Here is a 27,811-nt window from a genome sequence, read left to right as displayed (position 1 = left end):
GTTTAGATTTCATATTCAGTTTGTTAATTTAATTCACGGGCTGTTTTCAAACGGGATGACAGGAAAACTAGCTGATTTTTTTATTGAATAGTTTGGTTCGTTAATGATTTAATGACTTGACATAAAATAATTTAACCAATAAAAAACACAAATAACATATGAAATATAACTGTTGCTTCATGTTTTTCTTTTTAACCGTCAGTGACTGTGGCATTGCACCTGAACATGTCATCAGAGTGACGTAGGGGGGTCTCCATGTGTTTCTAAAGTATTTTACTTGTCAAAATATTGGAGATAATAAAGATAACAAATTATAACGCAACAGTCAGGACAGTCTCTACAGGATTTATGTGATTTTCTAATCTACCATAAAGTTTCCTAAATGACATGACGTCACCTCTGAGTAATTCCATGTTATTACATTTTTATTTACTCCTCCTCCTGAATTAACCTCAGTCCAGTGTGTTTTATTTTGAAAGACAGTGGGGGCAGGCTGAACCCGTTCACCTTTCAGAGATCCTCACCACAGTGCAGAGCATCTCCTCAGCCTCATTGCTGCTCCTGCTCCTGGACCTGCTCCTGGACCTGGACCCTGACCTGGACCATCACAGACAAAACAATTATTTTTCTTTTACCTGACGAGTTGTTTCAAAGGAGTAAACATGAGAGACGTTTATTTTCTGTCTTGCGCAGTCCTGCTGTGCGGAGTCAGCGGGCGGGTTGTAAACTCCACCGGGTCCCCGCAGCTACAACAGCGGTCCGGCTCTGGTTCGACTCCTGTGATGAAACCGGACTCGTCGCCCGGGGTCCGCAGAGCGCGGCGGAAACGGTTCATCACTCAGAGGGACATGGTGGCCATCCTGGATTATCACAACCAAGTCAGAGCCAGCGTCTTCCCGCCCGCTGCCAACATGGAGTACATGGTAAACTTCACAGCATTGTTAGGTGAAAGGTAAAAAGGTAAAAAAAAAAAAAAAAAAAAGAAAAAAGTGATTGTTTACTCCAAATGTATAAATTATATTAAATGTATTTTCCTTTACACTAGAAAATTCCTGGTTGAATATTAGTTATTAGAGTCAGTAATTACACTTCCCCACTCATAACACTAGGTGGCGTGTTTCTTCTCTGCTTTTCTAACAGCAACATTAAGCTCCTGTTGAATAACATGTAGATCTTCATCATACATGGTCACTCTGCTGATGTGCTTGGCCTGCAGTTTCCTTGTAGATGACTGCTATGGAATCCCAAAGTGTCCAATATATATATATATAAATATGTACTGTAAAATAATCAATGACATGAAATAAATAGTTTAAAACATTAATGTAGCATGAATTTGTGAAATAAATAGTAAAATAGATAAAAGTTTCTCTAAACAAGATTTTAAATAATAACAGCAGCAAACAACTATTGTCCATGTATAGATATAGTGGCGTAATGGTGTCCTGAGCAGAGAACGAAACCACACCCCCTCTGTGTGTGATGTAAGGCAAGTTTCTCTGGTCTTTATTTTGGTAGCTGGTCTGGCAGCGCATGCATGTTAGTGCACATACGTGTGCATGTTAGTGCACATACGTGTGCATGTTAGTGCGTGTGAGTCCCTCCTGTTAAACCGTTGGTACTTGCTACATTTATAAACACATAGGCTCCGCCCACAGGTGAGATGACTCAGTGCAGTGTGCAACGTACACTGAAGAAGAAACCACGTTCTCTGGACTGAGGACCACCGGCCCAAATCCTGGTCGACCAGTGGGCTGTCAAAACATCCAAAAAGTTTTTAAAGTCTTTACCTGCTCTATAAGTGTCATTCGTGCGGCCAGTCCCAGTGGATCAGTCCAAGGCTGAATTTCTTTCCTGGTCTGACCATGGAGCCGATACTGGTCTGGTTTCCTGGGAGGAGAACCCTATGACTGGCTAAAGGGTCCAGCTGGACTCTAAACTGTGTTTTTCTACTCCACCGTGTGTCAGTCAATTGATGCTACGTAATGTTGCATGTCTGTTTTCATTAGTGACGGCTACAGTATGCATGCTATCGTTAGCTAACTCGCTGTTAGCGATGTTATAAATGTGTTTGACAAATGTTGCTATGGCTAACTAGCTTACCGTCAGCATTAATGAGGAGCATATCACAGCAATGCTAGTGTGGGCTAATAGTTGTTTCTGGATGGTTTTTTTGTTGGCTCTCGTGTTCACAGGGAACTTTGCTCATTCGAGCTTGTTGTCATGGGCGTCTCCAAAGCAAAAACAGCTGGCTGTGGACACAGGCCCTGGATCAGCCCACAGACAGCACCTCCCTCCAAACAAACTATTTATCATCAGACGTTAGGAGGACAGTTTGGTTCTCTGCCTGTTGGAGGACGTTTGAACAGATTCATCTCTTTTCCTGATGTTTGAAGAACAAGATCTTTTCTGTTTCATCTCCTCCTCTGGTTCTTCACATTTTACAACTTTACAGCTGCACTAACTGCAGCATCTGGATACAGGCACCTCTGAGTAACTGCTGCAACGCTTCTTTTAGTTTTATTGCATTTAGAAAAGTCTTGTGTGTTTGTTTGTTTGTTTGTTTGTTTTTTTGATAGGGACAATGCAATTTAACATATTTTCAAAAGAGGGCATGAAACTAATGAGTTTCACAAATAGTTTATAGCTGTTGCTAATTCTCCACTCTTGTCCTCAGTTGGGCTTTTACATGTAATTAAATGTAATTAAACCAGTTAATAGCAAAAACAACACAATTGATAATATCCTACAATTAGCTAAAAATATGTGAGACAACAACAAAACAACAAGCTACAAACAGTCAAACAAAGATAATTAACTTAATTGAACCATTCTGAGCGACCTTGCATTTCTGTCCAATCACTGCAACTTTTCTGCAAATTTGACCAATCATCATAGTTTCTGGCCAGTTGAACCAATCATACCAGTCCCAGCACAAAACCTTGATGTCACCAAACTCACTTCCTTGTTCCTGGTTTTGAAGCATCCCGAAGCTGCAGACATGTACGACATGAACGTTTCACATTTACCAACAAACACTGCTGTCAAAGACCGTGAAAAGCAATCGGCCGATGTTCTGCAGGAAGGTGGGGTTAAATTGTTTTGTACTGCGATCAACATTGTGGTGGAGCACAAACGAAAGTTATTGATTGAACGAACAAACACTTTTCCACCACAAAACACACCCGGAGAATGGCTGAGACGTGTGGACAACAGACAGGACAAATGAACCTGACAGAGGCTGTTGCATCCAGATCTGTTGCAAGTGCTGGAAAAGTCAAGGTGAGTTAGATTAAATATGCAGGGTTAGTTCTAATTTTAGTGTAGCAGAAAGTACAAAGTGATAGAGTTGGTGTTGATATTCAGTATGTGTGTGTGTTTGAGTGACAGAGATATAGAAAATAGTTTGGGATAAAAAAAATCTCAAGGGAATAAAAAGTCTCAAATGTTTAAACGTGTGAAAGCTATATTCAAAATATCAAGTTGATGTGTAGTAAAATCAGAGATGGATAGCGTGTGTGTGTTAGAGAGAGAGAGAGGAGGGCGTGAAAATCATTGAATGCAAATAAGCTCCAACAATATCTTGTACTAGGGAGGCTACTGTGGGGTGGGGGGGTTTTTTCTCACTTACTGTGATTGCATGTCAATGTGATGATATATTTCTTTTTTCTTTTTCCCTATAAGATTTGTGAAGATTGGGTCGCCACCTGCACTGAGGTCAACGTTCCACTCAGTGAGAGTCCGGAGGTTCTGTGCACTTTCTTGCCTCTAGTGATAATAATCAGAAGATGAGATAAGAAGTTTGATATTGTTTTTACTATTAAGTTGTGTGCTCTTAAGTTTTGGAAATGGCTCAGTTTTCACTTTTTATTTATTTCTTTTTTTTCTAATTTCATTTTTAAATTTTGTCACAGGTACTAAAAACAGATTTCTCATTGATGTCAACATTGATGTTTCATGATGATGATGATGATGTATTTTATCATTTTTGCTTGCTATTTGACAGAGTTTGAGCTTGAAAAAAGATTTTGCTGTTTTGTGGAATACCTCCAAGGTGCACTTTTTCATTCACAAATAAAGATTGTTTTGTTAGAACCTTTGTAATTCTGGACCTTTTTGTTTGCTTAGAACCTTCAGAACAGGGTGGATTTATTCTCACTGGAACAAGTTGCCTTCAATTTTTAATTAATTATACAAAAAAGTCAGTGACAATTTTTATTTGCTCCCACAGTTTCATTGCAAAAACACCCTCTAAAGATGTTGCAACATGCATCTCAATTAAAAAACAAAAAAAATCTGTGGTGAAACCCTCCTTGAAAGGTCCAGAGTCTCACTCCTCTGGTAGGACATAAGCTGTGTCCCAGTTCAGGGGTCTCACCATTCACAGGTTGCATTTGAGGACCAGTTGCATCACAGCAGCGTGGCTAGACTGTCCTATTTCAAAGGCGGATCCTTTGTGGTCCAGTCTATCCCAAGATTCGTTGCCCGGAGGTAATGACAACAATATTGCGGCAAATACACAGACAGAGAGCTGAGACCGGCAGAAAGCCAAAGGTTACTGGAGCACCAACAGATAGGTGAGGTGAGGACGGAGGTCACTTGACTTCACAGAAGAAGAAGAAGAATTAGGGCAGGCAAACACAAAGCAGAGCAAGACATGGTACACAACAGAGAGACAGGATACTGAACCTGAAGCACAGGACAAAAATTAACGGTCATCAAAAATCCGAAAGAACAAGACCAGAGTCCGAAACAACAGCTGGGCCATATCGCAATACCACTGTGGGTGACTGAACGATCTGGTGAAGAATGGTGAGATGTACCAGCCCTTTTCTACCGCAGCAGGATGTGGTGTTGCTCCAGAGATCCAGAAGAACAGACCGGTGACAACGAACACAAGAGGGAAGGGAACGCAGCAGAGAGCAGAAGGAAAACAGGGCCAACAGGACCATGATAGAAGTTTGACAGAACTTTTTAAGGCATCTATAACTGATATTTTTATGATATCAAAATCTTAAACAAGGTGACACTGTGAAAGGGGGTCGCTTTTTTTGAATCCTAGAGAATTATCACTTGAATCTGCAGCTTTAACTGCAACTGTCTGGCCCACAACTGTGATCCACTCTCACTGCCCTGATTATGTTGTATTTGGCCACAGAAGGCAGCTGTTCTCAGAGAAACATCACTGTCCACTGGCAAACAGGCAGACAGAGCTATAGCCTCTAAAAGGCCAGATGTTTCCCTCTGGAGTAGAGCGTCATCTAAAACAGAGCTAAAAGTGGATGAATAAAATCAACATAAAAGGTGATGATATGTTAGTTTGCCTTGCCAAAATCCCTGTCAGTGTTTGGGCACTGCGCTGCACCGATGGCTGCCTGTGGTTGGAAGCACACAGCGGGGATGACAGTCAAAGGGAACTCCCACAGAACAAGAGCATGAAATCATCACAATCTTAAAGCCAGGAGAGCTGGAAGAGTTTTAACGTCTCTGGGATTACACCAATTATTCTTAGTCACTAGAAAGACCCATGGACCTGCCAGAGGAGGACTCATCCATCTTGCTCTTCAAAGACTGGACACCCACAGAGAAGATTCTGGACAGGGGTTGGATGATGAACTTTGGCTCTCAGTCTGTTCCAAACATCAGCTCGTCCTCCCTCATGTTTCAGACTTGGTCCCTCCGTAACTCCTGCCAAAATCAGAGAATGTGGGTGGAGCGGGTCGTACATTGATGGCCAGGTTGATGTGTCCTCGGGCAAGCCGGTGTCTTTGATCGCAGCTCTGTCACCATCAGTGTGTGAATGTGTGTTGAACGGCTGAATCAGAGGTAAATGTGTAAAGCGATTTGTTTAGGTAGAAATGTTCAGTCAATCCATTCGCCATCAGTGACGACTATGATCGACATACAAAAAACTGGAAAACTGGTGCGTTGAGTCAAATATTCAGCAGAGAGCTGCAGTCGTGTCTACTGATGATGAAGAAACAACAACTACACGAAAGCAAAAATAATTTTATGCTTGATATGATTAAATATGACTCTGCAAGATTGGTGGAATTACTCTCTAAACAGGACAAGGGTCATGTTCCAGATTACTTGCTTATTGAATGTCTTATGGTACATTTGCATTGTACCGCCCTAATGTGCTTCACCAATGGTCAATCGACCAACTCTCTCTCTCTCTCTCTCTCTCTCTCTCTCTCTCTCTCTCTCTCTCTCTTGCACACACTAGTCATTAGGGCCAACAAACTAACAAAAATGTTACCAGGCAGCTGAAGCTCTGCCGCTAATTCCTGCTAACGTTTCTCTGGTGCATCATGTGTGACAGGAGGAGGAGGCAGGTTTGCTGTTGCCACAGCTCTCAGATTTCATTCACTTCATTTTATTTTTCTTTTGTTTCCACACTGAAACTGCTATAGTGAGCAGACGTGGAGAACATTGTCTTCCTGCTATTACTTATGTCTTATCTCCTGAAAAGTTCTGGAGCTTGTTTTTTTCACAGCAGCCGTGACCGTCTCTTCTCGACTCTCTTTCCAACAGGTGTGGGACAACAACCTGGCCAGGACGGCCGAGGCCTGGGCTGCTACATGTGTGTGGGCACATGGTCCAGCTTACCTGCTGCAGTTCTATGGACAGAACCTGTCAGTCAGGACGGGGGGGTGAGTACTGCACACACACACACACACACACACACAGAGGAAGGATTTTACCTGAAAATCCAGCTAGTCTGACCTTTTTTAATTTCTGTGCTGACGTCCAGTGGGTTCTCCTTCTGACCTTTGCCACAGTAATGCAGTTCTTTTTTATTTTATTTGGAACGTGGAATGTGACTGAGATAAGTAACACCAATTAAAATTAAATATGTTCATTACTGAAAGAACAGAAGGGACATGAGCAATTAAAACAACTAATGTCGAATTAGTTTGTCAAGCCCACCTGCACTGTAAGTCTGATGTCCTCAGGCTGATATTTTAGATATTACAGGATATTATGGGCTGTATGTTTTTTATGAATGAGCCTGGATGCACCTGGAACAGAAAAGAAGAAGAACAAGCTGAATCTCTCCTCCTCAGACCCATCTCTGTCACCACAGGTATCAGTCCATCCTGCAGCTGCTCAAACCCTGGTATGATGAGGTCAACGACTACGTGTTCCCCTACCCCCGCCTCTGCAACCCCAGCTGCCCCCTGCTCTGCTACGGGCCCATGTGTACACACTACACACAGGTGAGGAGGGTCGTCATCACTGCTCTTTGAGCTATGTGTGTGTGTGTGTGTGTGTGTGTGTGTGTGTGTGTGTGTAATTTTCCTACTATTACTTACTATAACTTTTATCTCTCTTACTATATATCAAAGGAGACAATGAGATTTCAGCATGGTTTTCTTCAGTCTGATACAGATTTGTATTTGGCAGATTAAAGTAACGTCATGTTTTGTTTACACAGGCTTTAGCTGAGTAGTGCAGAAAGCCCACTGCACCGACAGCAGCCTGACAGAATTAACACTAATTACACGTTAGAGAGAAGCTGCTCACTGAAGGTTTTATCTCTCTGCTCATTAGAGAGGAGAGAGAACAGACAAGTTTCCATCAGAGTCAGTCAGACAGGTTCCAACTTAGAAGCTTCTGGCTGTGAGGTGACTGTGACACCACCAGCACCACCACAGCACCTGCACCACCACAACACCTGCACCACCACAACACACCACCAGCACCACCACAACACCTGCACCACCACAACACACCACCTGCACCACCACAACACCTGCACCACCACAACACACCACCTGCACCACACAACACCTGCACCACAACACACACCAGCACCACCACAGCACCTGCACCACCACACAACACACCACCAGCACCACCACAACACCTGCACCACCACAACACCTGCACCACCACAACACACCACCAGCACCACCACAACACCTGCACCACCACAACACCTGCACCACCACAACACACCACCAGCACCACCACAACACCTGCACCACCACAACACACCACCTGCACCACCACAACACCTGCACCACTACAACACCTGCACCACTACAACACCTGCACACTACAACACCTGCACCACTACAACACCTGCACACCACAACACCTGCACCACTACAACACCTGCACCACTACAACACCTGCACCACTACAACACCTGCACCACCACAACACCTGCACCACTACAACACCTGCACCACTACAACACCTGCACCACCAAACACCTGCACCACCACAACACCTGCACCACTACAACACCTGCACCACCACAACACCTGCACCACCATAACACACCACCTGCACCACCACAACGCCTGCACCACGACAACATCTGCACCACCACAACACCTGCACCACTACAACACCTGCACCACCACAACACCTGCACCACCACAACACCTGCACCACCACAACACACCACCTGCACCACCACACAACACCTGCACACTACAACACCTGCACCACTACAACACCTGCACCACTACAACACCTGCACCACCACAACACTGCACCACTACAACACCTGCACCACACAACACACCACCTGCACCACCATAACACCTGCACCACCACAACACCTGCACCACCATAACACACCACCTGCACCACCACAACGCCTGCACCACGACAACATCTGCACCACCACAGCACCTGCACCACCACAACACCTGCACCACCACAACACACCACCAGCACCACCACAACACCTGCACCACCACAACACCACCTGCACCACACAACACCTGCACCACCACAACACACACCTGCACCACCACAACACCTGCACCACTACAACACCTGCACCACCACACACCTGCACCACCACAACACACCACCAGCACCACCACAACACCTGCACCACCACAACACCTGCACCACCACAACACACACCAGCACCACCACAACACCTGCACCACCACAACACCTGCACCACCACAACACACCACCTGCACACCACAACACCTGCACCACCACAACACACACCTGCACCACACAACACCTGCACCACTACAACACCTGCACCACTACAACACCTGCACACTACAACACCTGCACCACTACAACACCTGCACCACCACAACACCTGCACCACTACAACACCTGCACCACTACAACACCTGCACCACTACAACACCTGCACCACCACAACACCTGCACCACTACAACACCTGCACCACTACAACACCTGCACCACTACAACACCTGCACCACCACAACACCTGCACCACTACAACACCTGCACCACCACAACACCTGCACCACCATAACACACCACCTGCACCACCACAACGCCTGCACCACGACAACATCTGCACCACCACAACACCTGCACCACTACAACACCTGCACCACCACAACACCTGCACCACCACAACACCTGCACCACCACAACACACCACCAGCACCACCACAACACCTGCACCACTACAACACCTGCACCACTACAACACCTGCACCACTACAACACCTGCACCACCACAACACCTGCACCACTACAACACCTGCACCACCACAACACACCACCTGCACCACCATAACACCTGCACCACCACAACACCTGCACCACCATAACACACCACCTGCACCACCACAACGCCTGCACCACGACAACATCTGCACCACCACAACACCTGCACCACTACAACACATGCACCACCATAACACACCACCTGCACCACCACAACACACCACCTGCACCACCACAAAACCTGCACCACTACAACACACCACCTGCACCACCACAACAACTTCACCACTACAACACCTGCACCACCACAACACCTGCACCACTACAACACCTGCACCACACAACACCTGCACCACCACAACACCTGCACCACCACACACACCACCTGCACCACCACAACACCTGCACCACCACAACACACCACCTGCACCACCACAACACCTGCACCACCACAACACACCACCTGCACCACCACAACACCTGCACCACCACAACACACCACCTGCACCACCACAACACCTGCACCACCACAACACACCACCTGCACCACCACAACACCTGCACCACTACAACACCTGCACCACTACAACACCTGCACCACCACAACACACCACCTGCACCACGACAACACCTACACCACTACAACACACCACCTGCACCACGACAACACCTGCACCACGACAACACCTACACCACTACAACACACCACCTGCACCACCACAACACCTGCACCACCACAACACCTGCACCACCACAACACACCACCTGCACCACCACAACACCTGCACCACCACAACACCTGCACCACACACAACACCTGCACCACTACAACACCTGCACCACCACAACACCTGCACCACTACAACACCTGCACCACCACAACACCTGCACCACCACAACACACACCACCTGCACCACCACAACGCCTGCACCACGACAACATCTGCACCACCACAACACCTGCACCACTACAACACCTGCACCACCACAACACCTGCACCACCACAACACCTGCACCACCACAACACCTGCACACCACCACAACACACCACCAGCACCACCACAGCACCTGCACCACTACAACACCTGCACCACTACAACACCTGCACCACTACAACACACACCTGCACCACCACAACACCTGCACCACTACAACACCTGCACCACCACAACACACCACCTGCACCACCATAACACCTGCACCACCACAACACCTGCACCACCATAACACACCACCTGCACCACCACAACGCCTGCACCACCACAACATCTGCACCACCACAACACCTGCACCACTACAACACCTGCACCACCACAACACACACCACCTGCACCACCACAACACACCACCTGCACCACCACAAAACCTGCACCACTACAACACACCACCTGCACCACCACAACAACTTCACCACTACAACACCTGCACCACCACAACACCTGCACCACTACAACACCTGCACCACCACAACACCTGCACCACCACAACACCTGCACCACCACAACACACCACCTGCACCACCACAACACCTGCACCACCACAACACACCACCTGCACCACCACCACACAACACCTGCACCACCACAACACACCACCTGCACCACCACAACACCTGCACCACCACAACACACCACCTGCACCACCACAACACCTGCACCACCACAACACACCACCTGCACCACCACAACACCTGCACCACCACAACACACCACCTGCACCACCACAACACCTGCACCACCACACCACCACAACACACACCTGCACCACCACAACACCTGCACCACTACAACACCTGCACCACCACAACACCACCTGCACCACCACACCACCACAACACACCTGCACCACGACAACACCTACACCACTACAACACACCACCTGCACCACGACAACACCTGCACCACGACAACACCTACACCACTACAACACACCACCTGCACCACCACAACACCTGCACCACCACAACACTGCACCACCACAACACACACCTGCACCACCACAACACCTGCACCACCACAACACCTGCACCACCACAACACTGCACCACCACAACACCTGCACCACCACAACACACCACCTGCACCACCACAACACCTGCACCACCACACACACCACCTGCACCACCACAACACCTGCACACCACAACACCTGCACCACCACACACCTGCACCACCACAACACACCACCTGCACCACCACAACACCTGCACCACCACAACACACCACCTGCACCACCACAACACCTGCACCACCACAACACCTGCACCACCACAACACACCACCTGCACCACCACAACACACCACCTGCACCACCTTACCGCCTAGTTTTTTTCTACATTAGTTTGAACAGCTTTATTGACACTGTGGGTCTGTTGTCTGATTGAATGTCAGTGTGATGGTGTGTTAGAGGACTCTGTAAACACCTGTGTGGTTGCTGTGTGTTTCAGATGGTGTGGGCCTCCACCAGCAGAGTGGGCTGTGCAGTGCAGACCTGCTACAACATGTTTGTGTGGGGAGTTCTGTGGACTGAAGCCACCTTCCTCGTCTGCAACTACTCACCCAAGTGAGTTGACCCTGCATGTGTCAGTCGGTGGGTCATGTCAAACTAACACAAAGGACGCACATTCAAAATGTACTCCCTCTACACAATGAACAACTATTCCAGTCCCACAAAGAACACACTTTGTTTTACTGCAAAGAAATAAAATTGTCTGTATTTTTAAAGATTTTCAACAAGTAACCCCAAATCCCACCATCATAAAATCACAAAACCAAAAAAAATGAACAATCAAACTCAAAATTCCACTTTGGGTTTTGTTTTTAGTTATTTTCAGTCTAGGAAAAAAACAACAACCTTTAATTTCAGTTGGTAAAGGTTTAGTTTAGTTCAGTTCACAAACAGAAAAACCTAAAGCCAAAAAAGAAAATAAAGGAAAAGCAAGTGATCCAGTCTGGGAATTTGCTGGGTTGTGGAACGTGGATTATCGGTGAGCATGTAGAGGTAGTTAGGATGGCTGTCAATGGCGCGGTGGATGACGATCAGTAAGCGATTTAACGGCCTCACTTGTGTCTAATGAGCGTGTTGCTCCGTGTGATTCCTGCTGATCTGCTCTCACTCCCTCCTCAAAAGTGTCTGTGGGTGAGCAAACAGGTGAGGCTGTGTTTGACTCTTCCTCCTCTATTTCACATCCCTCCTCCTCCTCCTCGTTATGATCAAATATATGATCAAGATCTTTTTGAGTTGTGATCTTTTGGTCATGTTGACACCTCCAGATGTTGCCTCAGAGTGAGATGTAGGTCAGGCCTCAAACAGGTTGTAGTTATAGCTGTTTCTGTGGCTCCTCGGCCCAGTGCTTGTTGAAGAGAGATCACTGCAGCTGCAGGTGTCAGTGATGTCAGCTTTACATTTCAGCTAATTTCACTCATGTACAACTAGCAGCAGGATAATATTTTATGTACAGATTCTGACTGAAACAAAATCCAGCGTTGTATTACGATCAGCTGGTAATGGGTCTAATATTTACTGAACAGAGATGTCCTGCTGTGATCTCTGCTTCTGTCCACTCTCAGATTCAGATTCAGGCTTGATCATGTTTGGATGGATCAGACAAGTTTCCATTTCCAATCAATTATATTCCGTTAGTCTTAGTAACTAGTTACTTAGTTTTTAAAGTTTGTTTTCAGAACCTGCACACCTGTAAGAGCATAGATGCTGCTCACAAGGGCAATGCACCCAGGGGTGGAGGCTCATCGAAGGCCACAGTCTGAACAGGTGATGAGTTTGAATCCTCGGGTGACTCTTTTTTTTTTTTTTTTTTCTCTCCCATCAATTTTAATAAAGCAATATCTCAGTCTACAGGGATCTCTGTTAATTCCCCATCACGAAGCAGAACAGGCTTTATATAGACAGACTGAGAGTCAAACTGCCCCCAGGTTGAACCAATCAGAGCAGAGCTGGACAACACAGTCTGATCCTACCACATGGGGGATGGGGCATGCCTCCATAGAAAGGAGGAAAAGGCCAAAGTTCAGTGTGTTATAGACACACATGAAATACAACACATCAAAAGACAAGTCAAATATAATTCATGAGTCACATAAGTCATCCAAAACAGAATGATCATGAAAACTACTAGATGGAAAAATTCATAGAAAAGTTGAGAAAGTTACTGTAGAGAACTAGATTCACCTCCTGGTGGTTGTCTGCCTCCTCCACTCAGACTAGTTTCATGTTACATTCTGTTTATCCAGGTCACACTGACCCTTGTGAGGTCACACTGACCTTGATCTTTGACCTTTGACCTTTGACCATCAAAGTCTAATCAGTTCGTCATTGAGTCGCAGTGAACACTTTTAACAAATTAGAAGAAAGTCCCTCAAGGTGTTACGAAAACATTGTGTTCACAAGGCCAAAACTTTTGACCACAAAAATCTAATCAGTTCATCCTTGAGTCCAAGTGAATGTTTGTGTCAAATTTGAAGGAGTTTGATTAAGGTGTTACTATCGTGTCCACGACAATGGGACGGACAGACGTACATACGGACAGACAGATGAAAACAAAATTTCAACAAGAGAGGACAGTCATGAAGCCAGTCAGTAACTCCGTCTGCGCTCATGTGCCTGAATCTATATTGAAGACCAGGCATACATAAGTGTGTGTTTGGAAAATGAATTTATTTTGTGAGAATGATTCCACTTTGCAGATAATGTTGTTTGTGTTTTCCTGTGCAGAGGAAACTGGATCGGAGAGGCTCCGTACAGAGTGGGGGTTCCCTGTTCAGCCTGTCCATCCAGCTATGGAGGAGCCTGCAGCAACAACATGTGCTTTCCGCCTGTGCAGTCCAACTACATGTACTGGTTCAAGTAAAGGAGGAAGATGCTGCTTATGGTTGGGAGATGTATTATAATACATTGTATCAGTATACTGATTGATCACTCCTCATTTTATACATAAATTGTGACACATTTATAGTTTGAATGTCCTTTTAAAGGGAAAATTCACAGGTGCAACCATGTACTGTATACACTTGCACAGTAAATGAATATTGAGCTGTAATTAAAAGACAATTTACAGTGTTACTGACCACTACAAACTCCTGGTACTGATAGCAACTCAATTATTGATACCGCAGCAGTTTTAAAGGTCCATATTTTGATTGATTTTGATCCATAAGAAGATATATTTGTGAATACCATCTCACTGTAGTTTTACATCTCCTCTCTCAGGCTTCTCTCTGGAGCTCAACAGATCAGTGAGCCAATCAGAAGAGAGGAGGCTCTGAGCCTCTCTTCTGATTGGCTGATTGTTTTCTGAGTGATCCAATAAAAATATAGCAGATTTCAGGTAAAGACTCAGAGAAACCAAATCCTGCAAGGTTGGATAGTGGGTCCAGGTGGGCAGGGATTGGGGCGTGGCTGAAGGCGGTGACTGTTTTGTTGTGACATCACAAAGTTCCAGAAGTCCTGACAGCTGGTTTTAAGGCTCAGTGTCTGAATACAGGCTGTGTGCATTTCTCTGTGGACTGAGGCTTTGATACTTTCACAGTATTAATATAGAAGCTAGACCTGCTCTATAATCACACAACACATGGACATCTACCTTTAGACTGTATGGAGCTTTAATGGGAAACCTTTGTACAAAGGCTGCAGTGGGATGTTGTTATTCTAAGTAAAAATTGTAGTGTAGATGGAAATAACCTAATCTACTGAAATTAAATAAAAATAAAATGCCACTGTATATTAATTGATTTTACAATTGTCCACAGCATGTAAAGATGTCTGTAAGTGTGTAATACAGTATAATGTATTAGACACTGTATAGAGGCATGCAAACACATTTTATTATTACGTTTAACGCCTTCATATTCTGGTTTGAAGTAACCTGTGTACAGTCTGTGTGTGTGTAGTTTAGTTTTAGGAGCAGGTTACGAGCCCTTTAGCAAAGTGATGTGGGATGAGGAAGAGGAAGAACAGGACTAGGGACTGTGAAGATGAAGAGCTTAAAGAAAGTATTATTGTCTGTGTTTTGATTTAACCTTTTGGTTTGTAAGATAAATTATTAAGTAATAAGTAAAAGTAAATTGAAAAGTAAAAGTAAATTGAATTGGACATTTAAAGATAGAAAATAAATCAATAATTATACTCATTGTCTGTGTTGTTGTTGTTTTTTTTTTTTTTTGTTTACCATTCCAGGTTGTTAAGATTTTAGGACAGATTTTAGCTTATCTTAGCTTGACTGTAAGTAAGTTAGACATCGGTGGAGGACACAGCGATGGAAAGTTCCCAATATTCCCAGAATGAGCTGTGCTTATAGCATTTAAAGAAGCTTTCACAGTTATTCAGTCACCAGTAATTGTTATGTAATTGCTGCTGTGATGTAAACACAGTAAATACTGTATAATTTATCATTATGATCATAATAATATCACTTTCTTAAAGTTTTACTTTACATACACAAATGCTGCTTCAAACATACCAGCCAGCAGCCATCATATATATATATCGTATATAACACACAGTACTGACTGTACACACTGCTCATGTGGAAAGTAAAATTAAGGAAATATAAATGCATACACCAATTAAAAGACTTAGAAAAACCTCATTAATCCAGTGTTTATTGAAATTCCATGGAATACTTTTTGAATGAATTTTTTGTCCTTCTGCACCTTCTTTTGACCTTTCTGGTTTTAGTGAGAACATCCTGTTTACACCTCACTTCTGTTCCTCAGGAAATGTCAGGAAATGAGAACATTCAGTAGTTACATAAGATATAAGAGCAATGTTTAAGTTTCCCTGTGATTGCAGCACTGATTATAACTTTCTCAGTGACAATATTTGGACATCCAAATGTCTTAGATACAGGTGTTTTGGAAAGTGTCACTTCAGTCTTGAAAAGAAGAATATCCCCCACTCTGCTCTCGCTCAGCATCACAATTAATTGATCATCCTAACATTTCCCTTCTTTAGGTCTTCATCAAAAGTATTTTAAACAGTTCTTATAACCATGATCTTAAATGGATATACGTATATGATATTTACAAAAAAGTGATCAAGTGATCAAATTTATTTATAAAATTATTAACAGAAATAACAGGAATCAGTTGAAAGAAAACATCGGCCGTACATACTTTGACTTATGAAAGGTCATTGTTTTCATTCAATAACTGTAACACTTATATACATATATGTATATGTATATATATATATATATATATATATATATGTGTGTAAATAGGACATGTATTTATTTATTTATTGTCATTGTAGTTCCGACTGTTGGGACTCATCATTCAAGAGACCAGATGTTTCTTTGCTCCACTGGACAAAGGAACTCCACAGTTCCTCACTGTTCACACCTGAGAACGACCCTTCCCCCCTCACGGACCTCACTGGCCAGCCAGTGTGGGTCAGCGTGTGACATGTGACCCACAAGGGTGTCACCAAACAAAACCAGATCTCTGGCCCTCTTCTCGCTCTCTCTCCTCTCGGCTCTTATGTGGAAGGTCAAGGCCCCAGCCCGGGTCAGCCTTGCTACCTGAGAAACCAGCTCCCTCGCCGGCCCGCTCACACTGTGAGGCTGACCACCTTCCTCCAGTTGTAGTCGTAAAACCGTAACACTAGATGGCAGCAACAAGCCATCTGTATTCAAACAGGACAAAGGGAGAGAGATGGGGTGAAATACGTGTGGACTGGAAATGAGCTTGAGAAAGAAAAAGTGAGGAGACCCAAGATTGGAAAAGATTTCAAATAAGACACTGCTCTAATTTCTTTGTTCACTCCATGGAAAATTGAGCAGGGTATAACATCAGAGTGACCTCTCCTGCTCACAGCTGATGGACATGCTGAAGTGGACGTGAATTGAAGCTCTGAAATGGCCAGTCAGCAATTACAATAGATGCTAGGGCACATAAGGTGAACAAATAAGAAATAATTTAATGTGCAGCAAAGCATGACTATAGTAAACTTAGATTTTCTTTTGATTGCCTTAAAAGGAGAAAGAGCGTCTGCAGATGACCCGAGGCAACAGATTGACTGCTCTATTTACAGCAGTTATGGTCCATTCAGAGGAAACACACTGTATTCCTTCAACCTACCCACAAGAGGAGCTGGAGGAGGAGGGTGGAGCTAGTTTTGCATCTAGAGGCCTATCAATCAAATTGATTAACTGTACACTGATGCTTCATTTGTTGATGAAGCATCATGTTGATGAATGAATTAGTTGAACAGTTTTTTCGTATTCTCTTTATAGTTTAGGTGAAGTGACTGAAGAGATTGATACCATGGTAAATATGAAGCTCCACCCAGCTGCTTGCTAATGACTGCTGACAGGAGAACCAGCCAACGTGGCTCAGTCCAAAGGAAACACACAGCTACAGCTCACATGTTGTGATTTTACAGGGGGTTCTGCTACAGTAGGTTTCTTGATTGGCTTGAGCAGTGATGTCCTGGAGTCTTTACGCTAAGCTAAGCTAACCAATTGATGGCTGTAGCTTCCTATTTACCATTCAGACATAAGAGTGGTACCAATCCTCTCATCTAACTCTCAGCAACAAAGCCAGTTAGAATTAATATTTCTTAAAATGTTGAATTATTCCATTAAAGGAGCTATTTGTAAGATCTGCTATTGCTATTGTAGCATTAACAGCTGTTTAATCAGCAGTCTAGAAGAAACGTTGTGAATTCAGCATCAAACTTCATTCCTTTACTGATCAACAGCTGTCTCAAGTTGTGGAAAGCAACACCAATGTTAACTCTTGTATCTATCATGTCTTTTCGTCTGATGAAATTAGCATGCTAACCAGCTAGCCCTGGCCCATCTTTTCATTTTCTGACAGTGACTCACTGTAGTCTTCAATCTGCCCTGAAGACATACTGTAGCTGCTCAGAGGACTTATTATAACCTCTTGTTTTAGGAAGAAAAAACGATGGCTGAAGCTCTTCTCCAGTGACAATCACCACCACCTGCTGATGACAAGAAACCACGCTCAGCAGCAGAGAAAACTTACAGCCCAATTAAACAGCCCCTTTAAAAGATTTCCTACATAAGATATATTCAGATCTGACTGAATTAAGACTCTAGTTTAAAGGCTTTTAAAGTGCCCTACCTATCTGCCACTGTTGATCGTGCTTTGTTCGATCGTGTTGACCTATATGCACCTGTCCCTTTCACCTCACACAGTCCATTTGCCTGTCGTCCCTCCCTCCAACACATGTCCTGCAAGTCTCCCACAAATTTATATAATAAATTATAGTACTCTGTCCAAATTGGCTATAGATTTGGCTACAAAGCTTAGGTTAGGTCACCTGTGATAACCCTACCTTACCTGTCTAACCCTTGCTTATCAGGACACAGTGAACTTAGTTTGGCAGAACTCAGTAGCATAAAGATAGAGATAAATGTGGGTGACCTGAAGTGAGGATCCTGAACACTCAGAGTCGGTTTATAAGAACAGTGTAATAGTGTCTTGATTGCTGTTGATATGTCCTCTTTTCCTCCAGTATGTATAGTACGTGATGAAAATCTCAAGTCTCTGTCTCTGAAAACAGAACGATCTCTATTGATCCCGATGCTGAGCAGCTCCGCTGACACAAATGGGTGTTCACGAGCCCAGGTCTGAAAGAATATAATGACACCAGTGCTGCGTGGAGGTGGGAAGGAGTCAGGAGACCAAGTGTGTGGGTGGAAGATGTTGGAGGTGCAGTCAGACACACTGTAATGATATGAAATTAATGAAACGAAACGAAGAGATGGCAGTGGCTCAGTCGTGACCTCTGGAAGATTACATAAGAAACACTGATGAGTCGGGAACAAGATCACAGACTCTTCTTCTGCTCAGGTATAATAGCTTTAGATAGGCCACTGATGAACAAGAGGAAATCACAGCAGAGGAAGCAAGTCTCTGCAAGTCTGAACAAGAATCAACATAAATACTCAAACAGACATTTCAATTAGTGCTCTGTGTCTGACATCATTTACACCAGGGGTGGATCAGGAGCCACGTGGAGCTCTCTGCCTGCAGATATGTGACGTTCTGTTGTCTTTTTATATTTAATTGTAACACAGGAACAGATCCGAAACATCGTAGTAGACCAATAATGTACCAGGACCATGCAACTAAAGAAAAGTTTGTTTCCATGGCAGTGTGCACAGCTCACATCAGTCTCTATGGTTGGACCATCTGTGCTCTCAGAGTTCTGAAAACTGGACAAGAACTTTACAGTTTTGGATGGGTCTGAGGCCAGATTCATAAATGTTTTTTTTAAACCCTCTGTCATTTTTCTTTTCAAAAGCTAAACAAAAGTGAAATAATAAGTTTCAACAAATACATACAATATCATGCACTGATTCATTGACCTCTCTGAGCTACTTGAAGTATTTTATATGTTATTTGTCTCCTGAACTAATTTGGCACTATTGTCACAATGAACAATTCTTCCTGCAAGTCAAATGTTCAGGTGTGAAACACCAAAGTCTGTAACTGTGGTCTTCACCATACTGTCTGATTTAACTGTTTTGGTCACCACTCTAACAGAGGAAAAGTGGAGAACATGTTGTGTGAGGAAAACCAGCAACCATGAGGTGTAACTGTGGTAAAACTGCATATTGAAAAGTCTTTTTAAAGCTCCATATAGTATAATGGTAGATGTCCATGTGTTGTTTGGTTATAGATCAGGTCTAGGTTCTATATTAATACTGTGAAAGTATCAAAGCCTCAGTCCACAGAGAAATGCACACAGCCTGTATTCAGAAACTGAGCCTTAAAACCAGCCGTTAGGACTTCTGGAACTTTGTGATGTCACAACAAAGCAGTCACCGCCCTCAGCCCCGCCCACCTGGACCCACCATTAAACCTTGCAGGATTTGTTTTCTCTGAGTGTTTACCTGAAATCTGCTATATTTTTATTGGATCACTCAGAAAACACTCAGAGGCTCAGAGCCTCCTCTCTTCTGATTGGCTCACCGACCTTTTGTTACTAGAGCTCCAGAGAGAAGCCTGAGAGAGGAGATGTAAAACTACATTGAGATGGTTTTTTCTTATGGATCAACACTTCAAATAAACACAGGAGAAGAGAACATATGGAGCTTTTGAAATAAGACCATTGTTGTCATGTTTTATGAGTTATCCTGTTATTTCTGCTAGTTGTTTGATTTGTTATTGGGCTAAAAATCTTTGTGTTTCTTGCACTGTAAAAAGCTTCTTTCTTGGTTCTTCATTTGATGAGATCTGTAGAGGCCATTAGACAAATTACAGGCTTTCTCAGTGATTCAGTATTATGTATTCCTTATTGAATATCATTTTTAAACATGTCAAAGTTATTTATTTATTTAACTTACATTTAAAATATGAAACAAACACAACTATTGTTAGATGGACAGAGCCTCTGTGATGTCACCCACAGGTTTCTGAAGAGCAGTTTTGAAGCTCAGAGTGAGCTGCTCCACCGTCGCCCTCAATTCTGCATAACTTTAATCCTTAATAAAAGTTAAACAGGTGAGTTATATAAACAGGTGTCATGAAGGAGGAAATTAGCTCTAGAGACCAAAACAGTTTTTGTACCAGGCTGTAAACATGTTTATTTCTGCTGTAAAGTTGGACATTTAACATGGGAGTCTGTGGGGACTGACTCACTGTTGGAGCCAGACTCTAGTGGTCATTAGAGGAACTGCAGCTTGTGGTTCTTCACTGTTGATTTCATTTTTCAGCTGCTTGACTAAAACGTGTACACAAAAAATCTAATTATAAAAATTGTTTGTTCACTGACTTCTCCACACTGATCTGTAAAATGTAAAATCATCCATATAAAGTTTCACTCTACCCAGAATGTCATGCATCGGGCTCTTAGTGCTGAAAAGCTTAATTGTGACCACATAACTGAACCTGCTGGAGACTGTTTTATCTGCACACACGCAGATAATCACTAGCACTTCAAAGATCTCATTATGAAGCCTGAAGACCTGCCAAATGATCTTTGCTTTCACAGGGACCAGACTGTGAATGGTTCACCACAGCTTCATTATCCTTTAACAAGCAACCATTAAATACCATTTAACGTGATACTTTACTATAACTGTGTACGTTTGCTGTGCGGCCATGTAAAGAATTTTTCAGTGCAATGACACCACTTCACTCGTTTCCAAAGAAAAACAAGAACGTTTCATATGATATAACAAATGATATATGAATAAATAATGGAAGAGAGTTAAAAACACGCCTGTTGTATCTAGTATCGCTCTGATGTGAAGGTTCAGTTGTGATCCTGAAGAGAAATGAGCTCTAATATATTTTGACATTTAGATTTGAGATGACGTCAGTCCCTCTCTGCATCACAATGAAACTGAGGCGTCTCTCTGCCTCGTCTCTGCACCAGTAATAGTTTTTCCTACAGTCTGATTGATTCTTGAGAGTCCAATTATATCCCAGCTGGAAGAGAGGAGAGATCTTCACAAATGAGATTGGATTGTCTTCCACCTAATCAGCACTGTGGGATATGAGGAAATAAAACATGTTGAAAAGACTTGATACCTGCTCTGTTGTGAATGGGCTGCCAGTCTCCTCACCTGTCTGTCTTTCTGAACTGTCTGTCTGCTGGCAGCAGAGTCTGTTATTTCTACATGTGACATGTCGCCGGCCCTGTATGTTTTCCATTTAGCTAATAGAGCTTCCTTTCGTCACGGCTCCTCCATCTTCCAGCCTGTGACCGCTAAATCAATCATTCTCCAATCACTTAAATAGATGAGGAGCTAGAGGGGAGCGCACAGGGACCCAGTCAGGGCTGTGATGCCCCCGTGCTCTGTGGTTAGGGTTGCCAGCTCTGATGTGTCAAATCCCCAATTGGCCAATTTCCTTTTTTTTCGGGGGGGGGGGGTGTTTAAAACGTTTTTTTCCCTGATTTTGTTGCTACGTACTTTTCATCCATCTCTCCACCATTTCACCACACAACAAAATGAACTGTGTATTTTGATACATGCTGGCCAGGAATCGAACAGGGGACCAGCTGTTAAGCGCTCATTATCCCCATGGTACAGGCCCTGAACTCTCAGGGATGGGCAAGCAGGTTCAAGGTAATAGAGAAACTTTTGTATTTCTGCTACAAATCAAATAAAAAGTATCGGCATGACCACTGGACAATCGTCACTGTTGTTTCCTTCTTTCACACGTTTACTGACACAGGATTGGACATAACCAGGAAGGAAACAGAAAAGTAGTGGCAGGAAACAAATTAGGTTTCTAATGACATATTCATGGGTTTTATTTGAAACCATTCAATTCTAATTTAGAAGTGCATCTTACAAAAACAGGGACAATTCGTGTCCTGGGGAAGAATATTCATTTTCTGGGACAGGGTGACAACCCTTTCGGTCCTCTGTATACTGGGCAGCCACATCGTCATCATCCTACCTCTCTGTGGGCGCACAACAAGCTCGGCCAGCTCCTGCTCTGTCCTGACATCTGTCTGTCTCTCATGATACAAACATGGACGAATATATTGAAACATCTGGACCAAGCGGTGGTATTAAAAGTATTTTAATAATGAAAGGATTGTGGGGAGATGAATGGAGAGCATGGGGCCGAGGCAGGGACAGGCAGGGTGGAGGGGTGAGGTATCACTGAAGAACAGGGAACTGGGGGACAGTTTAGATTAGTTTATTTGCACAGAAGTTACAGTAAGACATTTCAAAGTGAAAAGATGTATAAATTGTGAATGAGAGGAAGGAAGCCCAGAGGGCTTTTGCAAAGAGATGGTGCATCGTGGAGCTGGTGGAGTCTGGTGATGGTTAGCAGGCAGCAGCTGGAGGGAAATGGAGTGAAGGTCTGGCACTGGAGACAGGAGAAACAAGGTGAACGAGGCACATGAGGAAACACAAAAGGAATAACTCAAGTCAATAGCTGTGAGTGGCTGAGAGCCTTTCTACCACGACTGAACAATCTGACGAAGAGTGAGAGGAGACGGCCAGCGTCATTACAACAAACGTTCCCAGAGCGTTACCTCAAACATGATCACCTGGCTTCAGGACTCTGACACGCCTCAGACGCTTCAGAGATGTTGGTGTTCGGGGTCAGGGATCTGGGGCTGTTCAGGCCCAAACACAGCTGCCAATCAGTTAACAAGGATTCCTGCCGACATCCTGGACTGTGGGTGTGGCTGCTCACCTGTTAAATCACACACACACACACACACACACACACCTTTCAGTGATTTTACATTTCAAACAACTTTAAGTTGTAATACTGTTGTGGTGACAATAATAAACATCCCTGCATATTGGTTTCACAGACAGCCGTCCACCCATCCCTCCACTCCAACCTCTTCCTAACAGACTATGTCGCTCTCAGTCAACCTGCGTTTATGTCTCAGTGATTCTTTTCTTCATTTTTTTCCCATCCATCGCCCTTCAGGTGTGTGGCCCCAGTAAAAGTCTTGTCTTTCCCTCTGACCCTGGGTCCACTCTCTGCTCAGTGGATCCTCTTCTCACAGGATCTGTGTTCAACTTAGAGATGAAAGCGACGCTTGATAAAGTCAAGTGACTTTATCACAGTAACACACACACTAAGAGGGTAAAAAGATCACAGCTGGTAGTTGCAGATTAGGCAAACCCATCCTTCACACACACACACACACACACGCACGCACGCACGCACACACACACACAGACAAGAAACGAATTCAGGTTGCCAGGCAACAAACAGCACTGCTGATTTGTGTAGTTTCAGGCTGTCTGATTTGTAAGTGGAGTTTTTTAACTTTACTCAGCAGAAGTGAGCTCTTCTCTGACACTGAGTGATACACAACTTCATGACACAGATGGTAAATAATGGTGAGGAAAGTGCTCACTCACGCTGCATTCATAGTAGCTTCGAATGATTCACCAGTTTAAATGAGGGGGTACAGATAGTGACTAATATATTCCTAATAAGGAAGAAATGAGAAGGTATTAGTTCTGGGTAATTTAGCGTGTGATGCAGAGTTAACACAGAAGAATTCATTAAAAAAGTGTTTAGTATGCAGATAGGCAGACATCACTGGTTGATTAACAGAGTCGGTTCTTTAGTGTATCCTCGATGTGTCAGCCTGCAGAGTTTCCGTGGTGTGGATGGAGGAGAGTCCAGAGTCAGAGGAGACTCTGGGGCTACAGCGACGTCTCTCACTGAAAGACACCAACACTCTCCTGTCGGACTGATGACGGACAAACAAGAGTCAGGACCAAACTCTACAACCTGCACAGGAACAGGAGTCAGAGCGAGAGGAGCAGGTTCTCTGCACCGAGAGATGTAAAAACCAGCATCAGACACACGTACAGTATTTACAAGGCACATGTGAAAACCACCACAAATTGTCCATCGTGTGCATGAGCACAGATGTTCATAATGAAAGCCCAGATGCATTTTATTTTTAATTTTTTCATGACACTGTTTGTGTTTCTGTTGCTGTGTGATGTTCAGAATTTAAATTTGTGACTGAGCTCAGTTTTCATGTGTAAATAGTAGTATAGTATATAAAGTATATATTGTCTTATAGTATGTATATTATATTATCATGTCCACCACTATGTTAAGGTTATAATCTATAACTTTTCCACATTAAATGTCTAAAAACATCTAGACATTTGTTCTATATGTTGTTGAGTTGTGTTCTTACATTATCCCAAATGTTTCCATCAATTCACCAATCACCAGAGAATTCTGTGATTTTAATTATGGTTCGTACCGTTGCCTGTCAGTGACATCATATCCTCTATGATCATGTGTCAGTGTGTTTGTCTGACAGAAGCCCAAATCAACTTTTATCTAGTTTTAAATCACATTTTTAAGATAAATAAATAAGCTGTCAGAAAATATGAAGTCATCAGAGAAACAAGCTGAGGAAATGTTAGACAGCTCAGCTCCCGGCTGCTGGAGACGTCCTGTCCTGTGTCACTGAAGAGCGGCGGTGAATCTCTGAGTTTTAAAGTCAAACTGCTTTATTCAGTGTTTCTACTGGTTTTAATCCCCTGGTGTGTTTGTTATGGAGAGGAGGACACCTCTGTGGATAATTCAGCTGCTGGTAAAAACCTGCTGAACGTCTGGTTCATAAGTTATCAGAGAAACAATCAGAACAAAGGTTAGCATCAATCTCAGCTCCAGCTCTTCCCTGAGTCTCTGTCCTCCGTACAGCGTCGCTCAAACTCTGACTTTAAATGTCAAACTGCTTCATTCAGTGTTTTTAACAGTTAGAATCACCAGGTCTGTTTGATTTCCTGAACCACTGACACTGAAGGAATCCAAACTGGGAGGAGCTTACAGTAATGGTGGTGAAGACAACAACTCCCATGATGCCACACTATTTCAAGATGTCACCTGACCCAGTCTTTTGTTTTTGTTTTGATTGAGAGACTCCTAGAAGCAGAAGTTACACACTGTGTGTTTAACAATCAATTAATAACATGTATCGAAATAAACATACACACACACACACACACACACACACACACACACACACACATACACGTTACACAGGGAAGAATGATTAGAAGTACTCTCCGTCATGTGTATTCTTAAACTCACTCATCACAACTGACGACTTCTTCTTCTCTTATTCTGTCACACTCTGACCAAATGGATCAAATCATTTCAAAGTCAGTACACAATGTTTCTCCTTTACAATGATTACAGGTTAGTGACAGGTGAGCAATAAAATTATTCTCGGTTCAGATAGACAGCAGCTGAATCATCCACAGAGGTTTTCTTCCTCTCCATAACAAACACACCAGGGGATTAGAACCAGTAGAAACACTGAATAAAGCAGTTTGACTTTAAGACTCAGAGATTCAATGACACAGGACAGGACGTCTCCAGCAGCTGGGAGCTGAGCTGTCTAACATTTCCTCAGCTTGTTTCTCTGATAACTTCAGATCCAGACGTCCGACGACTAAAATCCTTCATCTGGTTCAAATATAGAGCTGAAAACCACCAAGGTGTCAAAAGTGTTTAACTAGATAAAAGCCAATGTTGAGCTTCTGTCAGACAAACACACTGACACATGAGCATAGAGGATGTGATGTCACTGACAGGCGACCAATGACATGGACCGTTACCATGATTAAAATCACAGATTTCTCTGGTTTGAGAATTGATGGAAACATTTGGGAAAATGTAAGAACACAACTCAGCAACATGTAGAATACAGGTCTAGATGTTTTTAGACATTTAATGTGGAAAAGTTACATATTAGAAATGTACAGGATGGTGGACGTGATAATATAATATACATACTGTGAGACAACATATAGTTTATATAGTATGTAGTTTGTCAACCATCAGTGACTTAGCGCTTTATGCTGTGATAGCTCTACTTTTAATATCTATATTATATATACAGCAGAACTGGATTTTTGTATTGATGTTATGAAGCACACACTTAGTTGAGCCATCATTCATCAGGACCCCCTCCCTGAGATGTCGGTCTACGCTTCACGTCACCAGCTGTGGCCGCCATGACTGTTATATCATGAAGCGCCGCTCCTGTCGCCTAGCAACCTTGACTGCTTGTGTTGTGGTTGTACCGTATTGTACTGAGAAGTTAAACCTCAAGATGGAGCCGGGAAATTTAGTTAGCTGTTGAACTGAGCTAAAACCCAATATTTACATTTAATAGTGTAATCCTCAGGCTCTCTCTCTCTCTGTTGTTTGCTGCCATATTATTTTCATTGTACAAATCAAAGAATCTTGGGATAGGTTAGCCACGAAGGATCCACCCATTGGAGCCTTTATTGCCAGGGAAAAGAAGGACACATTTTCTAACTGCAGCCTCTGAAGGATGACACCCTGGACCGGGACATAGCTAATGTTAAGCTACTTTGCACCTTTGTTCCTGACAGACAAGATCATGTTTCTCTTTCAGTCAACAAGCGACTCTGCTCCTCTTAATCACTGGTAGAGCTGATCTTTATTAAAACCATGAATTTATAATACAGCGCTTTATACGTGTTCCTGGCTCAGCGGGACGTCGCTTCTTTTGCATCAATGAAGTTAAAAGGACCGTCGCAACTTTAACCCATGTGTACTTGTATAAAGTGTAAACAGTGCAAACCTTTATTACTTCACACAAACACTGAAAAACAAAAGCTAAACAAACTTGCATTGTTTTGCATTTATGAAGTGCTTTCAGTACACATTATTATATTACCTATATTTACATAGTAAGGTTTACAGTGATATATTAAAGGGGGGGGGTGCAAGCCTCAGGGGGGGGTTTCATGTCCCCCATGTCCCCCCGGGATTTCAGCCTATGCACATGGTTGCAAACTGAGGTTTATAATGACCAATACTATCATTTTTCCAGTGTAGGTTTGTGCACTT

The 27,811-nt window shown here is 43.5% G+C and overlaps 1 protein-coding gene across 1 annotated transcript; it reads left to right on the top strand.

Annotated features, from left to right (window-relative positions):
• The first annotated feature begins 339 nt into the window (after window positions 1–339).
• Window positions 340–15,580, top strand: LOC130178361 (peptidase inhibitor 15-like). The gene is made up of 5 exons (XM_056390483.1): window positions 340–923; window positions 6,538–6,656; window positions 7,091–7,223; window positions 11,917–12,032; window positions 14,202–15,580. Exons 1-5 carry the CDS (start codon window positions 663–665, stop codon window positions 14,335–14,337), a joined length of 765 nt encoding a protein of 254 aa, XP_056246458.1. The 5' UTR covers window positions 340–662; the 3' UTR covers window positions 14,338–15,580.
• Window positions 15,581–27,811: the final 12,231 nt, after the last annotated feature.

The sequence above is a fragment of the Seriola aureovittata genome, chromosome 12, assembly GCF_021018895.1.
Source record: "Seriola aureovittata isolate HTS-2021-v1 ecotype China chromosome 12, ASM2101889v1, whole genome shotgun sequence".
In the NCBI taxonomy this organism is placed as follows: Eukaryota; Metazoa; Chordata; class Actinopteri; order Carangiformes; family Carangidae; genus Seriola; species Seriola aureovittata.
This window is presented reverse-complemented; position numbering and strand designations above follow the sequence as displayed.